We start from the raw sequence: 26,890 nt of genomic DNA, 5'->3' as shown, positions 1-26,890 counted from the left end.
AGTTAAGTTTCTTGGTTTGGGGAATTTCTGGTTAGGACAGTGACATGAAAGTTCATAAAGGAGTCCAACTGAGGAAAAAAAGTTAGAAAGGTTATCACATTTGGATAGTTGAAAGGGGTTAGTGATTATTAAGTGTATATTCTAATCTAGAAGAGTAAAAAAAGCCCATCTCTTCAGAATTCCAGAATCTTCAAGGGTCACAGAGGAAGCTAAGAAGACAAATATAGGGTTTAGGTGTGGTTTTGGTCTGTTTTTCTGGTTTTGGAAAAGGAAAGGAAAAAGAAGCAAGAGGAATATACTAGGGAAGAAATGAGGAAGAAGAGGAAGTTAATATTTTTTTTTTCAGAATTGGAGTGTGCCAAAAAAGAGTTCACAAACATGGAGGAAAGGCTACTGTTATTAATATCAGATGAAGAAATGCTGAACATACATTATATGCCAATATTGGGTTTGATATGGAAGCATAAAAATGTAATAAGGAAGGGACAAGGGAGAAGGTGAGAGGCTAGCTTAAAAAGGAGAGTAGAGTTGGGAAGGGAATAATCAGTGATAATAAAAACTTCGACTTCAGAGGGTAGATCATAAATTGGGGGTGGGGGAGAAGGGCAGAAAGAGATAAAGAAAGTATAGGAACTAGAAACCAGAATCTGGGCTTGGTGAAGTGAGAAATAGCCGAGGGATAGGAAAGGACCATTTCAAATTATAAATAATGATTTAATCATATTCCTTCCTTTTTCTTACTTCCTTCTTCTTTGCAAAGGGTAGAGGGAGGCAGAGAGAAAAGTGAGTAACAGGAATAAGAGGATATGAATAGTTTTATGGATAGGGACTGTTACCTCTGATTTCACTGCTATACAGAATACGAAGAAGAGGAAACTCCCTCTACCACCAACACTACCTCTTTCTCTGCAACTTAAATTTTAGAAAGTTGTCTAGAGAGGTTAAGTCATTCAACCACAGTCACAGTCTCTATATATAAAGGCAAGACATGAATCAAAGAATTTCTGGTTCCAAGGATAATTTTCTATTCAATCTATCATTTCTGCCTGAGGAGGATATTTTGGAGGTGGGTGGGATTTGAAAAATTAATAAGTAATAATCATAACTATGAACATGGGATGAACTCACCCTTAAAACAGAAAGAAGTAGCAGAACATAACAAAAATTTGTCAAAAAGGAAGACAGAGTTAAAATAAGGGCAGAGAGGAGATTTATTGTGCCTCAGGTAAATCTAAAAAAGTAGGAATGATAATCATGATTTCAGATAAAGCAATAATGAAAATGAACATAGTCAAAAGAATTAAGTAGGGAAATGACATTGTACTTGAATTCACCATAGATAATGAAGTAAGATCAATAGTATGCACACACAGAGAATGACATAGCATCTCTAAGTACTTAAAAGAAAAGCTAATCAAATAGCAGAGAAATCGAAGAAAAAATTAAAATGTTTAGTGAGCTAAATGCCTCCCCTTCATAGTGAAATAAATCTAACAAAAAAGATAAAAATTAAGAAATTAAGACTGTGAAAATAATTTTAGAAGAGTTAGATATAATATCTTTGATGATGACTGAATGGGAACTAAAAGAAACATATACATGTCATACTTACAAAAATTAACAGTAATAAGAATACAATAGCAAAACCTTCTAAAATAGATAATTGTTTAGATGTGTATATATATAAGTATATAGTCATTATTCATTGTTGAGACAAGTTAATGAAAAATGACAACACTATCTAAATTAATTGACCAGTATAGTATTATATCAAATTACCCAAGGGATACTTTGAAGAACTAGACAAAATAGCAAGATTTATCTGGAGGAAGAAGTCAAGAATTTCAAGGTAGATAATGAAAAAAAAAACTAGGAAGGAAGGAATGCGAAGTAGTTTCACATCTCAAAACACTGTAAATCAGCAATAATCAAAACTAATTAGCATTAGTAAAAAAAAAGAAAATATTTATGAAATTAAAGTTCCAGGAGTTGACCACTTTTTAAATTGAATTGGAAACACTTCTAGCACAATTTCTATATAATGTTAGACTCAGGTTTTAGATGGATACCATCTACCTTAATAAAGGAAAAGTCTTGTTGAATCAAGTTGTTTTTAGTGTTTTTTTTTAAACAGAAATTGGTGCTTTATTTTGTCAGCAGCAATTGAAATACTAATATGATCTTTTTTCTTTTTCTTTTTATTATTTATATAGTTTAGTAATATGGATTAAGTAAGGACTAAATAAGTATGTAGACTACAAACAGAATAACATTTTGAGATGGCCTAAAAGAAAAAAGAATTGATGAAGAGGAAAAAAAATCAAAGAAAAATTCTTTAGAAATAGGTATAGATGGTCCGCTATGGGGCTCAGTGGATAAAGAACCAGACCTAGAGACCAGATGTCCTTGGTTCAAATCTGACCTCAGACACTTCCTAGCTGTGTGACTCTGGGCTTAACCCCCATTGCATAGCCCTTACTGCTCTTCTGCCTTGGAACTAATATTCAGTATTAAATCTAAGATGGATGGCATGGGCTTAAAAAACAACAACAACCCAAATACTGAGAAAAGGCTATATATAGAATTAAATATGCTGCTGTAGAATTTAGGACCAAATGTTTTATACCATTTTCTGGTTGGGCCTGTATGTGTGTATACACAATGTACACATGCATTATTGTGTCATGGTTTATTTTTTCATTTTTTTTCTGATTTTTAAACAACAATAACTTAAAAACATTTGTATAGCACTTTAAGGTTTGCAAAAGTGATCTCATTTGATCCTCATTACCCTGTGAAGTAGGTGCTTTTGTTGTCCCCATTTTACATGTGGGGAAACTAGATCAGATAAAGATCAGGTGATTTTTCTAGGGTCATACAACTAGTATCTGAGATGAGGTAGAGACTTCCTGACTCAAAAAACTAAGTACTTTTATCTAGGATATCACTTATTTGCAATTTCTCTGAGCCCTAATATACTTTTCAATATCACACAGCCCTGAAAAAAGAAGTCATATATTGGTGCATGGAGAAATGTAAAACAAATGTAAAAAGGCAGAAAAACTAAATATATCTCTTTCAGATCAAAACACAATAAAAATATAAAGCATTAACAAAACCATAACCTTAAATAGAGACACATACTAAACAATGAATGGGCCCAAAGAACAAGTGTTCAAAATGACTGATAACTACTTGAGAGAAAAACAATGATAATAAGACAACATACCAAGATTTCTGGGATGCAGATAAAGCAGTCCTCAGAGGAAAAATTATATCCCTAAAAATATATGTTAACAAAATAGAAAAAGAAAGGATTAATGAACTATGAAATTTTAAAAAGAGATTCCACCCAAGTAAATCCAAAATAAGCAGGAGAGAAAATCTTTAAAATTAGAGGAGAAATAAATTGGAAACCAAAAAGATTATGGAATTGATAAGGAAATAAAATCTTGTTCTTTGAAAAAAATTAACAAAATTGATAAACCTTTAGCCAAACTAAATAGAAAAATGATATTAACAAAATTATTTAAAAATCAAGATAAAATTAGAAAAAGAGAAGAAAGAAAAATTATCAAGAGCTAATATATGTATATATTTATGTAAATGCACATGTATATGTGTGTATATATATATATATACATATACATATTTGTGTGTGAAGACATCCTCAAATAAACAGAATACTATTAAATGGAGTACTTAAAAATTCAATTTCAGAAAAGGAAATTAATGTAACTATAAAGCAACTACAAAAAGATAGAAACCATTCAGATGAATTTATAGGAAAGTTCTATTGAACTTTTAAGGCATATTTAACACTTATACAATAAGAATTATTCTAAAAATTCAAGAAAGAAAGCACTCTACCAAGCTCCTTTTATGAGACAAATGTAGTCCCAATGCCTAAATTAGGGAGAGATGAAGCAAAGAATGAATAACCTAAAATTATTAATGAATATTAATGAAATTTACAGAAAATCCAGGAAAAAAATATTAACAGCAATTTATCCAAAAAATCATTCATAGAGATCATATTGGATTCATGCCAGGTATGAAAGGATGGCTCATAATAATTACATGATCGTTTATTTAAAAATAAAACATCTCACACACAAAAAAGGATTATATCAATAGATTAAAAAGTATCTTATAAAGAAAGATCTTTTTAAATAGGATAAAAATACATCTAAACTCAATAGCTAGCATTACATGCATACACATACATGTGATAAGGCAAAGATATCCTCTTTTCTTGGTGTTTTTTGACAAAAGTTTAGAAATCTTAGCAATAGCAACATGATAAAGAAAGAAATGAAAGGCAGAAAGGCATATAGATAGGCAAGATGGACATAAAACTGTATCTATAATTAGCAAAAATACTAGATGAAACAATAGTTTTAGTAGAGTTTCAGGCTACAAAATAAACCCATAAAATCCAGAGCATTTCTACATAGTAGTAAAATACAGAGACAGCAATAGAAAGTACCATTCAAAAATAATGAAGTGAAGAAAATATCTGGAAGTCAATCGGCTAAACAAAGCACATGTAATATTGCTATAAAGAAAGAACATCTTATATAATTGGAAGGTTCTTCAAGTACTCATAGCTAAGCCATGCCAATATAATAAAAATGACAATGTTTCTAAAATGAATTTAGAGAGTTAGTGCTATACCTATTAAACTACTGAAGGAATCTTTTATAGACCCAGAGAAACTAATAAAAATTTGTTCAGAAGTACAAGAGATCCAGAATAGCAAAGTCAATTATGAAAACAGGTAGGAATGAAGGGGAAAGCATGTCCAGACTTCAAACTATACTATAAAATAGAAGGCATAGAAACTATTTGTACTGGCTTTAAAAAAATAGAAAAATAGATCAATGAAGCAGACTAGATGAGGAAGAATCAAGAAATTGCACTCAATAACCCATTGCATTCTTAACATGAAAATATGAAACATCAAAGAAAAAACTATAAAAATAATTGCTAGAAAATTGGAAAGCAGACTGGCAGAAAATAAGTTTAGAATAATAGTGTATACCATATTCCATAATAAAATTCAAAATGCATGTTTGACAAATCTTAAGAGTATTCCATAAAAAATTGGAAGAGAAGAAAATACTATTCATTTTCCCCAGCTATGAGTAAGAGGAAGGAGACAATTGTGAAAGATAAAATAGATTTTATCAATTACAATGCTCTTACTTGAACAAAATTAACACAAATAGGAAAAGGAGAAAAGTTGGTAACTTAGAAAAACAATTTTGCATCAAATGTCTCTGATAAAAGTCTGATATATAAAATATATAGGTGATTAGCAAATATGTTAATTCAAAAGCCTAGTTTATCTTGTGTGCTGCTTAAACCTTGTATGTTTGCTTTAAAAATGTTTTATTATATAATTAGTAACCACCACTGCCAAAAACTCCATTTAACTAAACAAATGCATAAAAATGATTATGTGAAAAACCACAAACTCCACATTGTTGATAATTTGTTTAAACTATGAAAATTATATATGTAATGCTTATATAAACATTCTCTGCTTTTGAGTTCTCCTTGGACTTGTTTTAACTGGATACTTTTTCTCTTGATTTTGTGGCTATTGTTTTTTAATGTAATCATAATGTGTATTATTCTTATTCTCTTTTCTTCTCTTCATATATTCCCTTTATATTTTCTTTATATTTCCAATATTAGTCATTTCTAATAATACAATATAATCTATTATATTCAAATATCATAATCTATTCAGCTATTTCTCTGATTCATTGCATTTGTGTTATTTCCAGTTATTTTCTCATAACAAAGTTTTCATGGACATTTTCATGCATACACAGCTTTTTATTCCTCAATAATGGCCCTATGGTCTAACCCTAGCATTAGGATCTCTAGGTCAATGAGCATAAACAGCTTTACAGTTCTTGATGTATGTTTCCATATTGTTTTAAAATCACAGCTGCTCTATCAATGTAATATTAATCTTTTTTCTCCATCTTCCAATCAGCATTTAATTTGATCCCTTTAGCCCATTTGATTCTCTCTTAACATATATTAATTACCAGGACCATATTTTGCCAGATTGCCCCTTGGGCAGCCAACACAATCTCTTGCCAAGACCATACTTTTTCCAGAACAAGTCTTTCCAGCTTGGTCATACCTAGTGGAACTTTCATTCCAGTGCTACAGCCCCTCAGGGATGCAGGATTACCTCCATAGTATGATGAATATTAAAACAGGACAGTTGCAGAATATTTATGTTCTTTAAGTCATTGTTTTCCCATCAGAAACCATCTTTGGATTATGTGTATGCTCAAACTTAGATCTACTACTAACCTCATATTGGTGTGTGGGGACTCAAGATATTTACTTTAACTTATCTAAGGTTCTGTTCATCTCCTTAACTTCTTGTTTATTTTTCCCCTTAGATTTATCTAATTGTGAGAGGGGAAAAACTCTGTGTGTTTTTTTTGCGGACACTTGAACCATGTGTTTTACTACCAGCCACTTTCTTGACTTTTGTCTTCTATGAATTTCTGGATCTTTCAGTTGCTATTCTGACTTCATTGTAGTTATAGTAACTAACTTTGGGTATAAACACAAGCACTTATCTCCCCATCCTATCTGGAATATACATTCTTACTGGTCCTTATTCAGCATAATCTATCACTAACTAAGAAACTTTAAGCCCTATACTGTAAGCTCTGATCTAGAAATCCATCTCTTTCTCTATCACTACCTTCTTACATAGTTATTCATTTCCCAAATTGGCTTTATCCTGAATCCCTTGCCTTCAACAGGCTACAGTGAGGAAAGCAAAACCTATGTCTCTATGCTAGTGCTTTTTAGATTCCTTCTGGTGATGAAATGTGTTTGAATGAATTCCTAAAAGTTGTTAGTTATCACTTATTCTAACTCTTATGTCTATATTTCTATGTTTTTCCCCAACTTTCTACTTTATCACAACCACTTTGACCACTATCTTCCTTCAGATTTTGATGGAAATAGCCTACAACCAAAGAGCCTTGGGAATTTCAATTTCTCCCAGGCCACCAGACCAGCTTCTATTCCAGCTTTTGAAGCCAACATGGAGGAGAGAAATCATTGTGGAAAAAAGAACAATTTTCCTCATCACCAGCTATTGACCAAACTGTCATTAATTTGCAGGTAAGTGAAGGAGTCCTGGGATTTGCAGCTCCCAAATTGACTATCAATATTACTTTTGGCCTAGTCTTTACAGTCATCACCTGCTGAGGCAACTCTTATAGAGAAGGTATTGGTTATCCCCATTGAGTGTCAATCACAAGGCCATCTTGTCATTACTGTATTAAAGTTACCAGGCCCTAATGAACTGGTAAAATTGACAGCTAAGCCATTGTTCATCATTTATGAAAGATGATGGAGAACTGGAGAGAGGCTTTAGGTTTTGAGAAAGACAAGAAGTCCTGATAGCTTTTTTAAAAGGTGGGGGGATTTGGGAAGAGAATAAAATTTGTGACTCAATGAGTTTTACTCCAATTCCTAGAAACATTCTAAACTATTATTCAAATTTTTGCTAGTGAACAAATATAGTAGAAATGGAAATGGTGATTGCTAATATGCCAGTTTTAACAGTTCAGCAAAAGCAGGTCATTCTATACTAATCTTATCCCATTTTTTAAAGGAACCCTCCATTCTTAAATCAGCAATCCAGATTTTGGCATATAGTTTGACAGTTTATGTAGAAAGGATGTAGCAGTACATTCTAGATAATATAATGTAGATTTGGGACTTGGTGAATCAATGAATACAGCATTTATTAAGAGCTTACTCTATGCAGAGTTCTATACTAAGCAATATATATATATATATATATATATATATATATATATGTAACAAGATAATTTTTCATTTTGAGGAGTTCCCATTCTAATGGAGTAGACAATACATATGGAAGGTTTTTGCTACATATTAAATGGAAAGATCCTATAGTCCTTAGGGTACAACAACAAAGCATATTAGGGCCCCTTCTTTAATGATATTTTTCACCAAAATTATTTCAGTTTCTGATGTCAAACCATTTGAAAGTAGCAAACACTTTGGGGATAAGAACTTTCTTTTCTAGGTCTTCAGTAGCTGTTGCTCTAGTTCCTGCTGGAGTAGTTGCCAGATTACATCTTCAAAGGGGTTATTTCCTAGGATAATGGCTGCCAAAATTCTTCTATGAGTCTTGCAATTCCAAAGGCTCTTGAATTCGAGGTCCTTGAACTACCTCTTTCAGGGGTGATGGCAGTTATGTTGGTAGTGGTTTGACTTGTCTGATGCAGCCACTCTCTAGTTAGTTCTCCACCATCTTCCAAAGATCATGGACAGTGACTTAGGTGTCACCTTTTCCAGTTTATTAGGGTCTGGGAACTTTAATACAATAAAGATAAGTAGATGATTTCTTGCTATTTCTCTACGATAGGAATATATTTCTTTTATTCTTTTGTCATTGTTATCTTTTCCAAAGATCATTCTCCTTGGCAGAGAAAACTGAAGCAAATTAAGATTTCAACAGCTTTGCCCTCACGCTACTATTTATAATCATTATCTAGCCATCCTGAACAACAACTTTGATCTTCCTCTTTTCTCCAACAGTTTTTTTAAAAATCCTATTTGTTATCTTTAGCTTTCCTTACAAATCTCAGTTCTTTATGAGCTTCAACATGGCTATCAATTCTTAAATTCTTAAAGAATTCTTAAAGAATTGTGTCTTAAAAATTTCTTAAAGAATTGTGTCATGATTTTGTATTCATCCTCAGTTATTTGCTCTTTTTTCCATCTTATGTGAGTTTTTAAAAAAATATAATTTGGTTGCTCAGTTCTCTGTACAGGTTTGTTTAGGTAACTCTTTTTTGCCCTCTAGAAATTCTCCTTGTGTCTTCAAAATTTCATTCCTGAGAGATTTTAACATCCTTCTGTGACTTTTCCTGTAGAATTTTAATCTGTGGGATCCTACCTATCTTCTCTCTGAACCCTTTGAAATCTCTTCTCCAAAAATTTACAAGTTAGTTTATGCTCAGATTTTTTTCTCTATATAGATCCCAAGTTCTAAATTAAAAAATGTTCATTTCCCTTCAAGGTTCTTTAAAATTCCACTCCAATATCCAGCTACTTCCTATTGAAGAGAATCAAGTCTAAAATAGAATTTTTCCCTATTGGATCTTTTGAAAAATGAAATAATCAATGATGAAAGTCAAAAAGTTAATGGCTATTCTGCTTTAGGTGGAGAGAGAGAAAGAGAGAAAAAGAGAGGAAATTCCGTCATACATCTACATGATTTACTTCCTTCATTAACTATCATATTTTGACTCAATGCTAGGCTTGAGATTTGTTTTACAAAAGATTCATCATTTCCAGGTGTCCCGTAGTATGTTTTATTAACAATATCTGTTCTACAAGGATACATGCATAACCTAGTGGAATTTCTCATCAGCTCAGGGAGTGGGGAGGGTAGAAGAGAGGGAAAGAACATGAATCATGGAAAAATATTCTAAATAAATAAATAATTTTTAAAAGGGAAAAAAGAAACCAATATCTGTTCTATTTCCATGGATAGGGTTAGGGATTGGACATGTGAATTCACTGCTAGAATGAACTCCCAGGTAAAGAATATCCTCTACCAATGCATGTCAATATCTTTTCTGAAACTTATCTAAAGCACTTAGAAATTAAGCCATTTTCCCAGGATCACATAGCCAGTATATGTCAGAGGCAAGACTTGAACACAGACCTTCTTGGCTTTAAAGCCAGTTTTCTATTCACTCCTCCATGTGACAGCATGGATACACCACTGATAGCCACTCAAATACTCTTAATATATTTTACCACTCTGATTCCTGGATTTCCTCATACGAGTTCAATATACAGTCTCTGCTCTTCCAGTTCCCTTTTGCCATTGACCTCTCTTGTTTCTACTGAATTAGGTATATTCTTATAGAATTCAGACATAGAATTCCATTTATAAGGGCTTATCCTTCTAAGACTCAGAGATATCTATGCACCTAAAGAATCTTTGTATTAGGACCTCCGATCTTTTAAAAATATTTGTAAATATAAAATTATATATGTGCACACAATAATAATACATTGATATCCTTTTATTTTTATTCATTTATTCATTTATTTTAGTAGGGTCACAGAGCTAGAAAATGTCTGAAGCCATATTTTAATCCAAGTCCTCTTGTTTCCAGGTCAGGTGCTCTATCCACTGAGCTCCACCTAGATCATCTTGATTGCTACCTATACTTTGTTTTATTTGTGTATAGACATCTAAAGGTATGAATTTTATTGCTGGTTTCCTTTCTTGGATTTTGTCAGCTATGAACTTCTGAATGGATATACTACTATTTTTTCTTATGTTATAGCTCATATCCATGGCATTTATTCTAATGGGAATACATAGTAGTTCTCTCTCTGTCTCTGTCTGCCTTTCTGTCTCTGTCTGTCTCTCTCCCTCTGTGTCTCTGTCCCTCTGTCTGCCTCTGTCTCTCTCTGTCTCCCTCTGTGTCTCTCCCCCTCTGTCCCTTTCTCTCTTTCTGTCCCTCTGTGTCTCTGTCCCTCTGTCTCTGTCTCTGTCCCTCTGTGTCTATCTTTGTCTCTGTCTCTCTCTCTGTCTGTCTGTCTGTCTCTCCTTTTTCATGCAGTGCTAAGAAGGATCCCATTTATTTATTTAGTTAAACATGTTTTAGCCCCTATGGTTTCAGGCTATTATGTTATTTTTCCCACATGAGTACTTCTCACATTTTAACAGGAGGGATTAATAAGCTTCCTGTGGCTTTATTATTTGCTAACTAGAGGAAAAGGCCAGTTTTTTTTTCTGTTCCTAAGGTGTCCTTCAGCTGCTATGACCATATCTACCTCTCTAGCTCCTACTTGGCTAACTTGATATTTCAAAATCCAAGTAGCTGCAAGTCATTTGGGGTCAGGACTTGGAGTAAACTAATTGGACCACAGCTATCAAGGTTCTATGTCAAAACAAGTTGAAGGAATATTCTTAGAGTTCAAAGGCAGAAGGAAGCTAAACCCTATATGTGGAGATATTTATAGCAGCATTATTTGTAACAACAAACATTTGGTAGGAAATTGGATGCCTATCAATTAGGGAATAGCTAAACTAATTGGGGCATATAAATGAAATGGGATATTATTGTGCCATAAGAAATAGAGGATGGGAGGAATTCAGAAAAAGTTAAGAATAGATAAATGAAGTAATATGGAGTGAAGAAAGCAGAACCATGAGAAAAATATTTACATGATGACACCAGCAATGGAAAGGAAAACAAGACTGGAAGGCTTCAATACAATGCAGTAATCAATCATAAGTTCAGAAAGCTTGATGCTGAAGCATGCCTCCTGCCTCGAAGCAGAGGTGGTGAACCATAAGACAGGCCAATGAGTGGACTTCTTCACTCAGTTGTACTCATTTGTTATGAGGAGGTTCTATTTGGGGTAGGGAGGACCAATGGGAAATGATAGTAATGCAAAAAGTAAAGAATAATCTATAAATATTTAATAAGATAGAAAGAAAAGACCACGTCTCTGACACAAGTATTTAAGCGAGAATACTAGAAAGAATCATTAGCTAACTTCTAAGATGTAGTGGAGGTTATTGTTGTTGAGTTGTTTTCAGTCATGTCTGACTCTGTGGCTTCTTAGCAAAGATATTGAAGTGGTGTGCCCTTTCCTTCTCCAACTCATTTTACAGATGAGGAAACTGAGGCAAATGGGATTAAGTGACTTGCTCAGGGTCACATCCTTAGTAAGTGTCTGGGATTAGATTTGAACTCAGTTCTTCCTGACTCTGGGTCCAGTGATCTATTGTGCCACCTACCTACCTCACAGTAGAGGTAGAAATCCCCTAATAAATACAATAATTCACTATTAGAAATAATGACAATAATCGTGTATTTTCCCTATAATTTCTCCACCATGATATACTTTTACCTTAAATTTTGTTAGCTCTAATTTGCCTAATTGAATTAGTATACAATCTTTAAAAGATATAGTAAAGTAAAACAGAGGGCGGAATTAGATCTTAGCCGACAATGATATTTCAAAAGAAGAGGGCACTTCAAAAGTTTTTGTACAAACAAAACCAATGTAGCCAAAATTAGAAGGGAAATAAACTGGGAAACAATCTTCATAACAAAAACCTCTAACAAAGGTCTAATTACTCAAATTTACAAAGAGCTCAATCAATTGTACAAAAAAATCAAGCCATTCTCCAATTGATAAATGGGCAAGGGACATGAATAGGCAATTTTCAGTTAAAGAAATCAAAACTATTAATAAGCACATGAAAAAGTGCTCTAAATCTCTTATAATCAGAGAGATGCAAATCCAAACAACTCTGAGGTATCACCTCACACCCAGCAGATTGGCCAACATGACAGCAAAGGAAAGTAATGAATGCTGAAGGGGATGTGGCAAAGTGGGGACATTAATACATTGTTGGTGGAGTTGTGAATTGATCCAACCATTCTGGAGGGCAATTTGGAACCATGCCCAAAGGGCACTAAAAGACTGTCTGCCCTTTGATCCAGTCATAGCACTGCTGGGTTTGTACCCCAAAGAGATAATAAGGAAAAAAGACTTGTACAGAAATATTCATAGCTGCGCTCTTTGTGGTGGCAAAAAATTGTAAAACGAGGGGATGCCCATCAATTGGGGAATGGCTGAACAAATTATGGTATATGTTGGTGATGGAAAACTATTGTGCTCAAAGGAATAATAAAGTGGAGGAGTTCCATGGAGACTGGAACAACCTCCAGGAAGTGATGCAGAGCGAAAGGAGTAGAACCAGGAGAACATTGTACTCAGAGACTGATACACGGTGGTACAATAGAATGTAATGGACTTCTCCATTAGTGGGAATGCAGTGATCCTGAACAACCTGGAGGGATCTATGAGAAAGAACACCATCCACATTCAGAGGAAAAACTGTGGGAGTAGAAACACAGAAGAAAAACAACTGCTTGATTACATGGGTCAAGGGGATATGGCTGGGGATGTGTACACTCTAAATGAACATCCTAGTGCAAACACCAACACCATGGAAATGGGTTCTGATCAAGGACACATGTAATACCCAATGAAATTGTGCGTCGGCTATGGAAGGAGTGGGGTGTGGGGAGGGATGAATAGAATATGAGTTTTGTAACCAAGGAATAATGTTTGAAATTGACCAAATAAAAAAATGTTTAAAAAAAAGAAGAGGACACTTCCTTTATGGCAGAGATTCTTAACCTTTTGTGTCATGGACCCTTCATACAATCTGGTGAAATCTTGGACCCTTTCGCAGAATCATCTATTCAAAACACAAAGTGCAATACATAGGATTGCAAAGGAAACCAATTGTATTGAAATATAGTTATTGACATATTAAAAAGACAAACTTATGGACTCTAGGTTAGGAACCCATGCTCTAAGGCATACTCTATTGGACAGAATATCCTTTTAAAACTCGATTGTGGTAGAGAAGTAATAAAGCAGGTAGAAGTAAGAAAGCCCAATAGAATTTACAGACTAGCTCATCTTCCCTGGTAGCGGTAGTGGTGTTGTTTGTGCATGCATGTGTGTGTTTTTGGTGTGTTTATTTTTGGTGTATGTATGTGCACATGGGTAAGGGGAGAAGGGAAGGATCATAGACTCAGAGTTAAAAGAAGCTCTAAATGTAAGAATTAGAATAATATTTACCCAGTTAAAGCATATACTCTACCCCAAAAGATCACTGAGCATGTTGCTAAAAGACTTGGAAGATGAGAAAGAGGAAAGAGAAGTAAATTGAGCATTTTCTGACTAGGAGGAGAGGCAGGAATAACTGAGTCTGATGATTCATAAAGAATTTTTCTCTGTAGTTTGGCATTTTGGAAATTATCAATTTTATGGAGAGTTACTTTTTGCTATTCGATTGGCTTCATATTCTCAGGAGATTCACTGAGCAATGTTTAAATTGTGATTTCAATTCTAGGCAATCACAATTACTCTTTGTCTTCTACCTTCTTCATAGTGTGTCACAGTAAGCTCAGCCTTAGAGGAGGAATGCTGGTAGAGATCCCACCCTGTTTAAAGTAATATCTCAAAGAAATTTGGTAGCAGCCCCTGCAAAAAAAGTACACAAAGCTAGAATGGAAGATTGAGGATAGAAGAACCATGTTATCTACCCTTCTTTATGAAGAAGAAAACTACCCTATTCTAAATTTTAAAAATTTCCAAATCTACCTTCTATGTTCCAGTCTCTGATTTCCATTGCCCTGCTGGATACTGCCATCTAATTGTTGATGTAGAACTTTAATCTCAATCTATCCTAACTGAAATCATTTCCCCCTCCAAACCAGATGCTCTGTTTCTCTTCATTAATCATGCCACTGTTCTACCTTGGGGGGAAAAATAAATTAAACAAACAAACAGTTTAGCAAGAAGAGAAAAAAAGCCAAGCAATCTTACCAAAAGCTCATATGAGTTTTGAGAAAAACCTGGGGATAAGAAAAAAATTATTGTTGCTGATAGATAGTATTAAAGACCAATATGGTATTTTAGATAGAGCACTAGGTTTAGAGTCAGAAGACTTAACTTGGCTCATTTCTTGACTTTTGTCTGGCAGTATGACAATGGGAAAATGACTTATCTTCTCAGATTTTAGGAACCAAGTGGATGCTTGGTGAGAGATTCCACATTGACCAAAATCACAGTTCTTTGATCCTAAAGGGGAAGCCAGAATTCAGTTACTATTCATACCATGCAGTCTCCCTTCTAACTTCTCTATAAGAGAAGTTAGGACTTCTTTATTGTTGATGGCACCATCATCCTCTCCATCACCCAGGCTCAACAACATTGATGTCACCCTCAAGTCCTCACTTGCTCTCACCACCCATATAAGATTGGTTGCCCAGTCTTCTTGTTTCTACTTTTGATTTGACTTGACACTGATGCAGGGCTACAAATTCTCAAAAGTACTTTATTTATGTTATCTCACTTGACCTTCACAACAATGTAGCAAGGGGAGATGCTACCGATATTATTATCCCTATTTTATGGATTATAAAACTGAAGCTTGTCTTGAACCTTCAATTAGAACTCAGGTCTATGACAGCAAAGATTATATCTTATTTGGTTTTTTAAATTCTACATCTCACTTCCACTCTCATCTTATCTCCTCTGCAAATTAAGGTATGTAGAAAGAACAATTTACATTTACACTTTTAGTATTTGTACCCTATCTACCTAAAAGGTGTCTTAAGTGTTGCTTTTTAATGATAATTTAAGACTAAGTCAGAACCAGGAATAGACCAGCTATAAAGGAAACTAAAGCAATACATTTGTTATTATGTTTTCTGGAAGATGAGGCGAAAAGGAAACCTAGTAGATTTTGTAGCTTGTATTTTTTCTGAGTTGAGACTATGAATTAATTTGTAGAAACCAAATAATTTTTTTCAGAGAAACAAGTTAATGAAAGTGAAGCAGGCGATTCCCATTAGCCCCATCCTACCATACATCCTTAGACAGGCTCTGGGAAAAGAAGGAGCAAAATCAACAGGGAGGCCTAATTTTAAAATGGTAAAAATGGAATGAGGAGAATAACCACACTGCTGTCTCAAACCATGTTTACTGCTCTGTAGAGGGAAAACTTGAGAAAGCAAAAAAGGGCTTAGTGATGGTGAAGAAAGCTATAGTGAGGATGGCCACTGGATTATCCTCTACTCCCTCCTAAAGGGTTTCTTCTTGCCATTCCCCCTCCAACCAATGTGGATCATAACTGGATCAAATCACCTGCATAGGGTAGGCAGGCAGCAGTCCAGAAAGTTGATTTAAGAAATAAACATTTTTTTAAAGTACATGCACCCGACTGGTCCTCAGCTGCTAACGTTCATGGATTACTCATTCTTCCTTCCAATCACGTCATGTGCAAGTCTCCAGGTGGCTGTGGGGTATTTGCTTATGGTGACTACCACTGGTTTCCCTGAGAGCTGTTTATTTTTCCAGACCTCAACTTATTACATCACTCTGTGGTTTTCCTGCAAGCAGTCAATGCAGACCAACGGAGTTTAGGGGGTGAGGGAGCACCGGGGTTTTAGGCTCAGCAGCCTCTGAGCCATCAAAATCCAAAGACAACAGATTCTCTGTCAGAGGCGAGAGAGGTAGCCTTGAAGATCTGATAGCATCAAGTCAGAAACTAGGAGGTGAGTCCCATATTCCAATATGCATATGCTAAAAAAAATTCATAAGCTTTGACACATATAGAATTAGATAAGAGTAAACATTGCCATGTCTATGTCTAAAAACCAGTGAGAAACATTCTTGACATTTCTTACAAATTATGGAGAACTATAGCATCACTAAAGGAAGATATAAGATATTTAGAACTCCTTCTACACATGAAAACCAAGGGACAGTGGAAGTCAAAGAGTGGGAGAAAAAAGCCATGACCTACTTTGAGTCAACTTATAGAGTCTAGTTCCAGAAATCCTTGGGCTAAAGGGATTCTGTATTTTACCTTGGGGATCCATTGAATGAAAGTGGCATGTGTGGGCATTTCTGCTCCTTTAAGACCTCTACTCTTTCTTATATTACATATTCTCTCTATTAATACTGCAAGATATCCTTTATTGCATAATCCTATAAAGAGACTAGATTACTTGGAAAGTGGAGCCAAGTGTACATCAAACCATAAGGTAGAGAAAAATGAAGAAAAATTCAAAAATAGATGAAAGCCAAAAACTGTTATGCATTCAAAGGAAAAACCTAGAAGTGAAAACAGAAAATACATGACCTTGACATTAAGCTCAAAAAGTGACTGTCTTATTTGATGCTCACAATTATGAAATGAGATAGATATTGCCAATATTATTTTACTAAAGAGAAAACTGAGGGTCAGAGAGTTTAGAAATGATTTGCTTATTTAGCATGGTTAGTAAGTGGCAGAGGCAGGGTTCAAGTAGAGATCCTCTTGACCCAGAAACAACTCTATGTACTAGGTCCTGCTATCTTTCTCCATGACAATTGTCTGGGGCCTCAAACATTCATATTATATTTAGTAGACAGAGGAAGACTCATGTGACCATGTCTTTATTTGTGAGGCCACTTCTCAAAGACCAGTGGACAGAAACACTACCATTTAACATGTGTAAAGGGGGAAAAAGACATTTATTCTGGCACAAGAGGGTCTAGAACTGGTGAGTAAATGTGTGTCAGAGGAGTGGGTTGAGCTCTAGGGCACTAGAAACATTGGAATACAAGTTCTAACCTAGGTCATTGATATGACTAAACCAATCTCTAAACCAAAAGGAGTATTGCTAAAAAAATACAAAAAATTGACAATTTTTTGTCAAAAAAAGATGCAAGACAAGAGAGTTGAGACCTAGGCTAAAACTTGGCTTTGAGAGAAGCTCACTGCCAAGATTTATCTATCTGGATGTATTCTTTTTCCTGGAAACAAAGATTGTCAAGTCAGATTGAGGGAAAGGGTTAAGGAGAATCATGGGATCATTGATCTAGAGGTATAAAGAACCACAAAGTAATCTAGTTTGATCCTCTCATTTTACAGATGTGTCAACTGAGGCCCAGAGCAGATAAGTGACTGGCAGAGGCAGAATTCAAGTTTGAGTCTTTTGACTCCAAATTTAGAACTCTTTCCATTGCACTAAGTTGTTTCTCATAGAATAGGAGGGAGGAGGAAGATTTTTTTTTAAAGAAAGGAACCTGTCACACAACTCAAAGAAAATATAGACTATGGTGAGTATTTGGTGAAGTTTAAGAACTTGAGAGACCAAGGTACCTGGGAGGAAAGGAAAGTGTTGGGGGTAGGGGATGGCAGGCTAAGTCTGTCCGAAAATGTGTCATGCCTTCCAAAACCTTTAGTGGCTTTGCAGAGCATTTCCAATACCAACAATTCCCAGACCAACAAGAAAAAAAATAGAATCGTAGAGTCTGAGTGTGAAAAAGGATGTTTGGGTAAAAATGAAGCTGAGATGTTCCTTCTAGGAGGAAAGATGGTACTCAGAGATTATCACCAACAGGTTCCTTGGTGAGCTTCCTAGAATGGAAGGATCAGAAATAGCTGAGAGCTAAAAGGATTTCTACAATCAAATCTTCACTGAAAAAAAGAAAAAAAATCAAACACTTTTACCAGGTGCCTGACTGTTTAGGACATAGTCATTATTAGGGCATAGCTATTTCACTACGTAGTTTTTCTCCTGTACTCTAAGAGAATATCATTGGTATTATAATGGAAGTCAAACCTCTAGGCTTCCATCAAATTTTGCAGACTAATTCTGGGAGACTCTCCCAGGCAGATAGTTCAAATAACTTGTTTACATGAGAAGCAAAAAAGAATCACAGGGTTTTCTTGCAGGCTCCTTTTACCCTTAAGGCAATGGTTTACTTGGGTAAAACCATGAAGCATTTCATATTTGGAGAATATCTAGTCACTTAATAAAACTGATTTCAACAAATAATTAATTGCCCACTGCATGCAAGATGCTAGGAATACAAAGATAAAAACTGATTCACTCTGTACTTTTCAAAGTCTTTGTGCTACTCATCCATTCTGTTGTTTTCGACACCATTTTGATCCCCTTTGCTTGTAGATACTCCCACATTACTTTGACTATTTTGGTCTTAATCTTCCCAGGCTACCACTTACCTGGTCAGTCATATTTTCCAGGCTTCTTTTTCTGAATCATCACCTGGTTCCCCGTACCATAAGTATGGGTATCCTTCCAATGATTTATCCTGGACTTTGTCATGGAAATCTGATTTGTTCCAATGGGTTTTATAATAATGCTCAAAACTATATATATATATATATATATATATGTATATATATTTGAATCTTCTTAACTCTAATCCCACATTACTCATTGATATGTCTTCATTCCATTTTGATATTCCATTAGTAATTCATACTCAAGCCATCCACAACAAAAATCATCTTCTCCTTCCCCATCCCCATTCCAAATCCTATTTCAAACTTACCTATTTCTATTGAAGATACCAACATCCTTCCAATTACCCATTTTGACATCCTCAGACATCTTTGATTCTTCATTCTCCCTCACCCCTCATATCTAATGAAATGCCAAGTTGTATTGATTTACCTTCATACATCTCTTCTATCCTTCTCTTGACTTACAGGGCACCAATCCTAGTTATCTAAGCTATGGTAAAAGTCTTCTAATTGATTTCCCCTGCTTATCTCTAACTCTCTCCAATTCTTCCTTTATGCAATTGCCCAAATAATTTTTCTAATGCTGGTTATGTGATTCCCTTACTCAAAAACCTTTAATGGTCCTCCCTTTAGTCTAGAACAAAAAGTTCCAGAACCTGGAGTTAAAAGACTTCCATGATCTGTCGCCAAGTTTTCTATCCAGGCTTGTTTTATCCTTCCCATTCACACATTCTACATTCCAGTCAAACTAGACAACTTTTTGTTGCTTGTACTCACCTCTATGCACTTTCCTTTTCATTTTTGAAAATAACTCTTTATCTTAGAATTGATAATGAGTATTGGTTCCAAGGCAGAAGAGTGGTAAGGGCTAGACAATTGGGGTTAAGTGATTTGCCCAGGGTCACACAGCTAGAAAGTGTGTGAGGTCAAATTTGAACCCAGAACATCCCGTCTCCAGGTATGGCTCTCTATTCACTGAGCCATCCAGCTTCCTCCCACCTAACTGTCCCACCTTTATGCAGTTTCAAAAACCTTATCTCACTTTTTCTTCTCCACTTTCCAGAATTTTCCCCCTCCTTTGAAAATCAGATGAAGTACCACAAATAGCACCAAAGCAAGTGGAAAATGTTGGACTCAAGAGTAAGGAATATGAATCCTGTCTCAGTTACTTATGAGCAAGCTACTTAACCTGAAGAGAGGCGATTGGTTTTGTGGACAGAGAACTGGACCTGAAAACCAGGAAGAACTGAGTTCGGATGCTACCTCAGTTACATACTGGCTGTAGGGCACTGAAGTCGTTTTACCCCTCTATGCCTTAATGATCTCATCTGTAAAATGACAGACTCAGATTCCATGGCTTCTTTGGTCTCTTCCAGCTTCAAATCTACAGTCTTGGGATACTCTAAATATATAAAAACTTGTTCTATAAGGATAGCTTTCTTTAGCTGTCCTCTCCTCAAATTTCCATAATTAAATAATAGCTAACATTTACATAGCATTTAACATATGCCAGGAACTGTGTCAAGCTCTTTACATTTAAGATTTCATTTGATCCTCACAACAACTCTAGGAGGTAAATGTTATTCCCATTTCACAAAAGAGGAAAGTGAGGCAAGCTGGTTAAATGACTTGCCTAGAGTCATACAGCTAGTAAGAGTTTGAAGCTAGATTTGAACTCAAATGTTCCTGACTCTAGGTCCAACACTCTATCTTTTGCACTACCTAAACACTTAGTTTAATCTCCCCATTTGTCCAGGGCACTCCTTGTGTTATATTTACCTGTGCACAAGTGCTTTCCTCTGAAAGGTGTAAGCTCTTTGTGGGCAGGAACTGTTTCATGCCTATTTCTCTGGCTCAACAATTACAATTGCGATTTGCAAATAATAGGAGTTTAATGCATGTTTATGTAATTGAGTTGTTGATTTAAAGTAGTGGTGCCTAAGCTTTCAAGGGGAAAAAAAGGGGAGGAAATTCCTTGAGGAGAATGGATGTGGAATTCATGCTTTCTAGGCAGAGTGACTAGCCTGTCCCAGAAGTCAGGGAGGAGAAAACAATTATTACTGGCAAATCCCCAGGACACCCACTCACCTACCTACCTACCCTTGAAGTCAGTGCTGGTTTTAATTCCTTTGGAGGAATCACCATTTAAATCTTCCCCCATCCCTGTCCCACACCAAGCTTCCACATCCTAAAGCAATAAGCATAATGACCTCATCTATATTTCTTTCAGAAACAACTTCTGGTCAATTGAAAGCAATGCAAAGGAGTATGGGAGCCAGCAGGTTTTGCTCCTCTTAGAAAGGAATCCTGGTACTTTCCTTAAAAAAGAAAGATAACAGAGAACTGACCTGCTGGGGCAGCTAGGTAGCACAGAGGATAGATAGATCACCTGATTTAAAGTCAGGAAGATTCATCTTTCAGAGTTCAAATCTGGCCTTAGTCATTTACTAGCTATATGCCCCTAGTGTAGACTCTTAATAAATGCTTATTGACTGACACTTTAGAGAATGATGGACTACCAAATTATTATGCTTTATAATGAAACAACAAGTAAACCACTAACTAATAAATTTGCTAATATATATTAGCAAATTTACTAGTTTATATATATACATATATATATATACACACACACACACACACACATATATATATATATATATATATATATACATATATATATTCCTATTTAGAGTCTAGAAGAATAGTGGTTAAGGTACTGATTTCAGAACCAGGAAGACCTAGATTTCACTGTCCACTTCTGACACATACTAGAAGGCTATGTGACTTTGGGAAAGTCACCTAATCTCTCAGTGTCCTAGGTAACTCTGTAGGAAAAGGGTTTTCTTAACCTGAGGTCTGTGAACTTAAATTTTTTTCATAACTGCATTTCAAAATAATTAATTTCCTTTGTCATCCTATATGCTTTATTTCATACATTTAAAAACAATATTCCAAGAAGAGGTCCATAGGCTTTACCAGACTCCCAGAGGAATTCTAGACACATATGTGACTAAGAATCACTACCCTAAATTTATACATTTGAGAGAAAGTGGTGACCTGAACTAGTTGAGAGAGTTTCCTCAAATTCCCTATATCAGTGAAATTATAGTACTGATCTTATCTCTAATCTGGTGGTTCTCGCTTGGGGAGTCCTGGTAACTCCTGGGACTTTTTAAGTCAGTTTCCAAGGCAGATACTTTGTTTCTAAGTAGATATTATTTTCATAATGATAAAAATAAGATGTTTTCATTTCTAAGGTGTTATCAATAGATATGTCATATAAAGAAAAACTCTCTGGGGTCTTCATTAATTTTTATGAGTGTAAAGGGGTCCTAAGACCAATTTAAAAAATGTTGTCCTGTTCTGTTTTCTATTTATGGACATTAGCCCAAGGTTAGTCTTTAGGATGAGGAAAATAAACAAAAAGATTTCCCCTGAATCTATTAACTTTCAGAGGTTCACATTTGTCCTACCAGGTCAATCTGTCCCAATCACAGAAGTTCCAACAAACATCAAACAGGGTCCAAAAGAACCAACCAGAAAGAACAGATGCTGTCAGCATCCAAAGACAGTGAACAGTTTTAAGTTAGTTGTAGCTTGAAATTGGTCCAGGTGTAGGGTTTTAAGGGCCCCCTGTCTGATATACTTATGAATCCCCTTGCTTCTCTCAGATTCTGGGCTATTCTGCATGGCAGCTAGAATGTAAAAAATTAAAACATGAAGTTAAATCACATATTATAGAACGTTCAATCAGGAATAGGTTTCGAAGTCATCTCACACATGCCTGGCACATAGTAGGAGCTTAATAAATAACCACTGAGTGACATGTTAATCCAACCCTCTCATTTTAAAAATGACAAACTGTACAGTCATGCACATGGCCCCACAGCTAGTTAGTGGCAAGGATATAGGATAATGAATGCTGTCCCAGAAGGATCATTTACCTGAATTTCTTACATTAGTGTTGTTTAGTTTGGAATCTTTGATTACCAAGTGCTTAATCCATAGAGTGGGGGCTGTGATTTCTAAAAAAAAAAAGACAAAGATAAAGGGTTAAAGGTTAAATGAAGAGGTGATTACCAATCATGAAGTTGCTGTCAGATGCTGACTTTTTATTCCTTAATTCTGACTTTGGTACCCGTTTTAAGAGCCTGGGGTATCTCCTGAAACTCGTGAGGTGATGCTTTCTTCTCCCTCCAGACTTGCTCTCATCTCTTGCTTTCTCCTTTTCTTCTAACTACCCTCAGCTCAAAGGGCCTGATTCAGGATAACAAGTTTAACTCCTTCCCCACCCCTCAGTGATTGCTTGAGGAAACATCTGCACTGTACAGTGGGGACCAGTCCACAAAGTGGTCGGAGGCCAGAGGCCCTGAGCCATTCTGACCAGAAATCAAAATATTATCCCAGGAGTTGAAGAAGGCTGGGCCAAGCCCACTTCCTCTCAGCTGCTTCCTTGGGAGAAGATTTAAAGGGGATAAGTCAACAAAATGAGATCCAAACAAGCCACAGAGACCGCTTTAACTGGGATCTGCTGAGGCTTTACCCAATAAGGAATAGAAAGTCAAAGAATCACATAAATTCTCTCTTGTTCTCTTTTCAATAAGCCAAACTCTCAAGGCAGGCTTGATCCAGACCAGCCTTGAAGGATACCTCTGTCCTAAAGTCTCCAGGGAAACAAGGTTGGTTCTAGGACCCAGAGTTATTTAGGTCTCTCAATTAACAAACCAGAGGTCTGGAATCCATTCTTTTGCAGGGATATCCTGAACCTACTACAGGGTCATCTGAATTCTTAGCTTGTCCCCAAACTTAACTGATACATTCAGAGAATTTAAGACTGCCAAAGACCCAGGGCTTTTTGGAGATCTTAAAGTGCTGAGCCAAGGCAAGCTTCAGCTCATACTCAAAGAGTTTTGCTATTTAACTAGCCCTAAACACCAAATCTAAAAGTCAGGTTAATCAATACTAACTCATTCCCAACTAAAGATGCCACGTATAGGTTTGGATGATTGCTTTAAAAAATAGGGTCTCTCCCTTCTATTATTATTTTGATTTTTAAAATCTCATACTGCTATTCAACTTAACACATGCACCTCTTGCCTCACTTATAAGGCTATTATTAGTTCTTTGAGGCAAAGAACTGTTTGCTCTACTCCCCCTTGTTCCATATGGTGGTACATTGCCTGAGAAGTGCTTAAATAAATTCAAACCATCATTTACTATTTTATTAAGATACTCTGTTAGGTGTTAGGAGAAAGTCAAAGATAAATAAATTATAATCCTAGTTCTTTTGGAATCTATTACGATTGGAGATGAGACTTGTAAGAAAAAAATAATTCAAAAGGCACATACAGTAGAATAGGTGGTTGAAAAAGGTATGAAAAACCTTCCATAAAACTTGACTGGAAGAGAAAATGACTTCTGCCTCTGAGAAGATTATGGGATGGATAGAGAGAAATATGAAATAAGGTTTTATAGAGAAGGGAACATTTGATCTGGACTATGAAGGATTTTTAACTGTTCAACAAGCTGAGATAAGACAAGACAAGACATTGCAATCATAGGGAAGAATATGGACACATGCAAAGATCCCTTGGGATATGGGCAATGGATTCTTTATTTTTTTTTATTTAAATTTTTTTATTTAATTAAATAATTTAGAATATTTTCCCATGGTTACATAATTCATGTTCTTTCCCTCCCCTCCTCCCACCTCTGTCCTGTATTCAATGAGCAATTCCACTGGGTTTTACATGTGTCATTGATCAAGATCTGTTTCCATATTATTAATATTTGCATTAGGGTGATAGCTTTGAGTCTATATCCCCAATCATATCCCCATTGAACCATGTGATCAAGCAGTTGTTTTTCTTCTGTGTTTCTTCTCCCACAGTTCTTCCTCTGGATGTGGATAGTGTTCTTTCTCACAAGTCCCTCAGAATTGTCCTGGGTCATTGCAATGCTGACAGCAGAGAAGTTCATTACATTTGATTATGCCACAGTGTATCAGTCTCTGTGTACAATGTTTTCCTAGTTCTACTTCTTTCACTCTGCATCAATTCCTGGAGGTCATTCCAGTGCCCATGGAATTCCTCCAGTTCATTATTCCTTTTAGCATAATAGTATTCGATCACCAACAGATACCACAATTTGTTCAGCCATTCCCCAATCGAAGAGCATCCCCTCATTTTCCAATTTTTTGCCACCACAAAAAGAATGGCTATAAATATTTTTGTACCTATATTTTTCCCTATTATCTCTTTGGGGTATAAACCCATAAGTGGTATGGTTGGATCAAAAGGCAGACAGCCAGAATGATTGGATAAATTCACAACTCCACCAGTAATGCATTAATTGGACAGCAGATTCTGAGAATCCTTGTGAGATTAGAATATGAGTACATTAAAGGGAGGTAGGTGAGATAAGACTGAGATAGTAAATTGGAGCCAGATTCTAGACAGCCTTAAATAGCAGGGTAAAGAGTTTAGACTGTCAGGAGTTGGTTGTTGACCTTTGTATTCACAGAGGACCAAAATGACACTACGGGTGAGAAGGTTGAACTAGATGATCTCTAGTATTGCTTCCAGCTTGAAATATTATGATCTTATGAAAATATCCATCATAGGAATAGCTGTTGTTGCTGTTGCTCCTTTGTTTTCAAAGAGGACCGGTAACATCATGGAGTGAAGTCTTCTTCAATTATGCATGAACTGGACTTAAGTGAGGCAGAATTGCACAAAGTTGTCACTCTCACTCCTCTCTTCTGGTGTTGTTGATGTCTAGTGGTAAGTCAACAGTCAGGATGAATGGTGATGACCCAGGACGTAGTAGATGATCCTGGCATCTTTGATGTCTGACCAATCTCTAGGCATTCCACAGCACCTGATTTAGTTGCTTTCATGGAACAAATTGTGCTTATCAGTTCTTACTACTGAGGAAAGTCTTCACATGACTGGGTTAAACAACTTCCTAATTCACAGATGAGTTTGAGTTCTGTTGATTATCCTCAACCTGGTTTAGCCTGCCAGTCAAGTGTAGCTGCTATGCATGCTACAGCTTCTTAGAGCCACCAGTGAGAGCTAAATGGCAGATGAATACCAAAAGAGGAACTAGAGCTACTAGTTTTCCCTGAATACCCCATACACTAGGACAGAATCAGGTTGTGAAGAGTAAAGAGCTTTTTCGAGTCAATGAAAATTGACATGGAAGCTATAGGAAGCATGAGTAAGAATGCTTACCTATTGATAGCAGTACATAAGATAAATTGGGGTGAGAGAAACTGGAAGCAGATTAGGTGATTTGTTGATTAATTAGTCCAATCAAGTAGGAGCCTCCTCTTTCTTGGAAGATTACAATGGTCATCTTTATTTCAATGACCAAGATTCAGAAAAGAAAGCTACTGAATAGGGCCTCACAGCATGTGAGGAAAGAATAAAGGTTGAAACTCAGGTGTCTTGACTCACAGCCCTGTTTCTTTGCCAACTGCATAACCCTGTACTCAAGACATAGTCAAAGGCTTAGCTGTTCCAGAGAAGCAAAGTACAATATGCCAACTTGAGCATGCAAAGGAAAAACCAAACAACTGGCTGCTGAACAGGGTGGGACAACTCCAGGGAGCAATCAGGCATTTGCCCATTGGCCATTGGGGAAACTGTCATTTTTATACTTTTCTGCACTGGAGTGAAGAACACTGGCTTGCAGCCCTATATCATGAAAACCTATCCTGCTGCCTACATTTCTTGTCCAAATGTAGAAGTGAGAGCTTAAAGCCGAGTCTGATTAAAAAAAAAAGTTATGTCAATTCTCTATGTCACAGCAAAACTCAAAATTTTCCCCTTTGAACTGAAGTTAGTACAAGAGTAGAATTATCAATTCCATTATAAAGAGGGTTGGCAAATTTCTCTTCAATTAGTACTGATTTTCATTTATACTTTGATGGATCTGGGATATCAGCAATGTGTGTACCTCCTCCAGTAATAACAATTGAAATGAATCTTTATGTCATCTGATTCCTATTCATGTCTTCCCATAAATCCTCCATAGAGAAACCACCCAATAGGGGATTTCTGATAGATGTTGGCATTGGTGGATACAGGGTCCTTGAGTTACCAACCTCTCTGGTTTTTTATTTGTTTTTAATTTGCCTTTTCTTCTGGGCACATTCTTTCCTTATGGTTTCCTTTATGCCTTCCCTTTGTA

The 26,890-nt window shown here is 35.8% G+C and overlaps 1 protein-coding gene across 2 annotated transcripts in view; it reads right to left on the bottom strand.

Moving 5' to 3' along the window:
* Positions 1–26,890, bottom strand: part of SMOC1 (SPARC related modular calcium binding 1) — a 207,749-nt gene that overhangs the window by 35,549 nt on the left and 145,310 nt on the right. For both annotated transcript variants that reach the window (XM_007472901.3, XM_007472900.3), the window contains exon 7: positions 22,639–22,719. In XM_007472901.3, the coding sequence (XP_007472963.1) occupies positions 22,639–22,719 (81 nt within the window). The remainder of the gene's footprint in view (positions 1–22,638; positions 22,720–26,890) is intronic.

Source organism: Monodelphis domestica, chromosome 1 (assembly GCF_027887165.1).
Source record: "Monodelphis domestica isolate mMonDom1 chromosome 1, mMonDom1.pri, whole genome shotgun sequence".
NCBI lineage: Eukaryota > Metazoa > Chordata > Mammalia > Didelphimorphia > Didelphidae > Monodelphis > Monodelphis domestica.
This window is presented reverse-complemented; position numbering and strand designations above follow the sequence as displayed.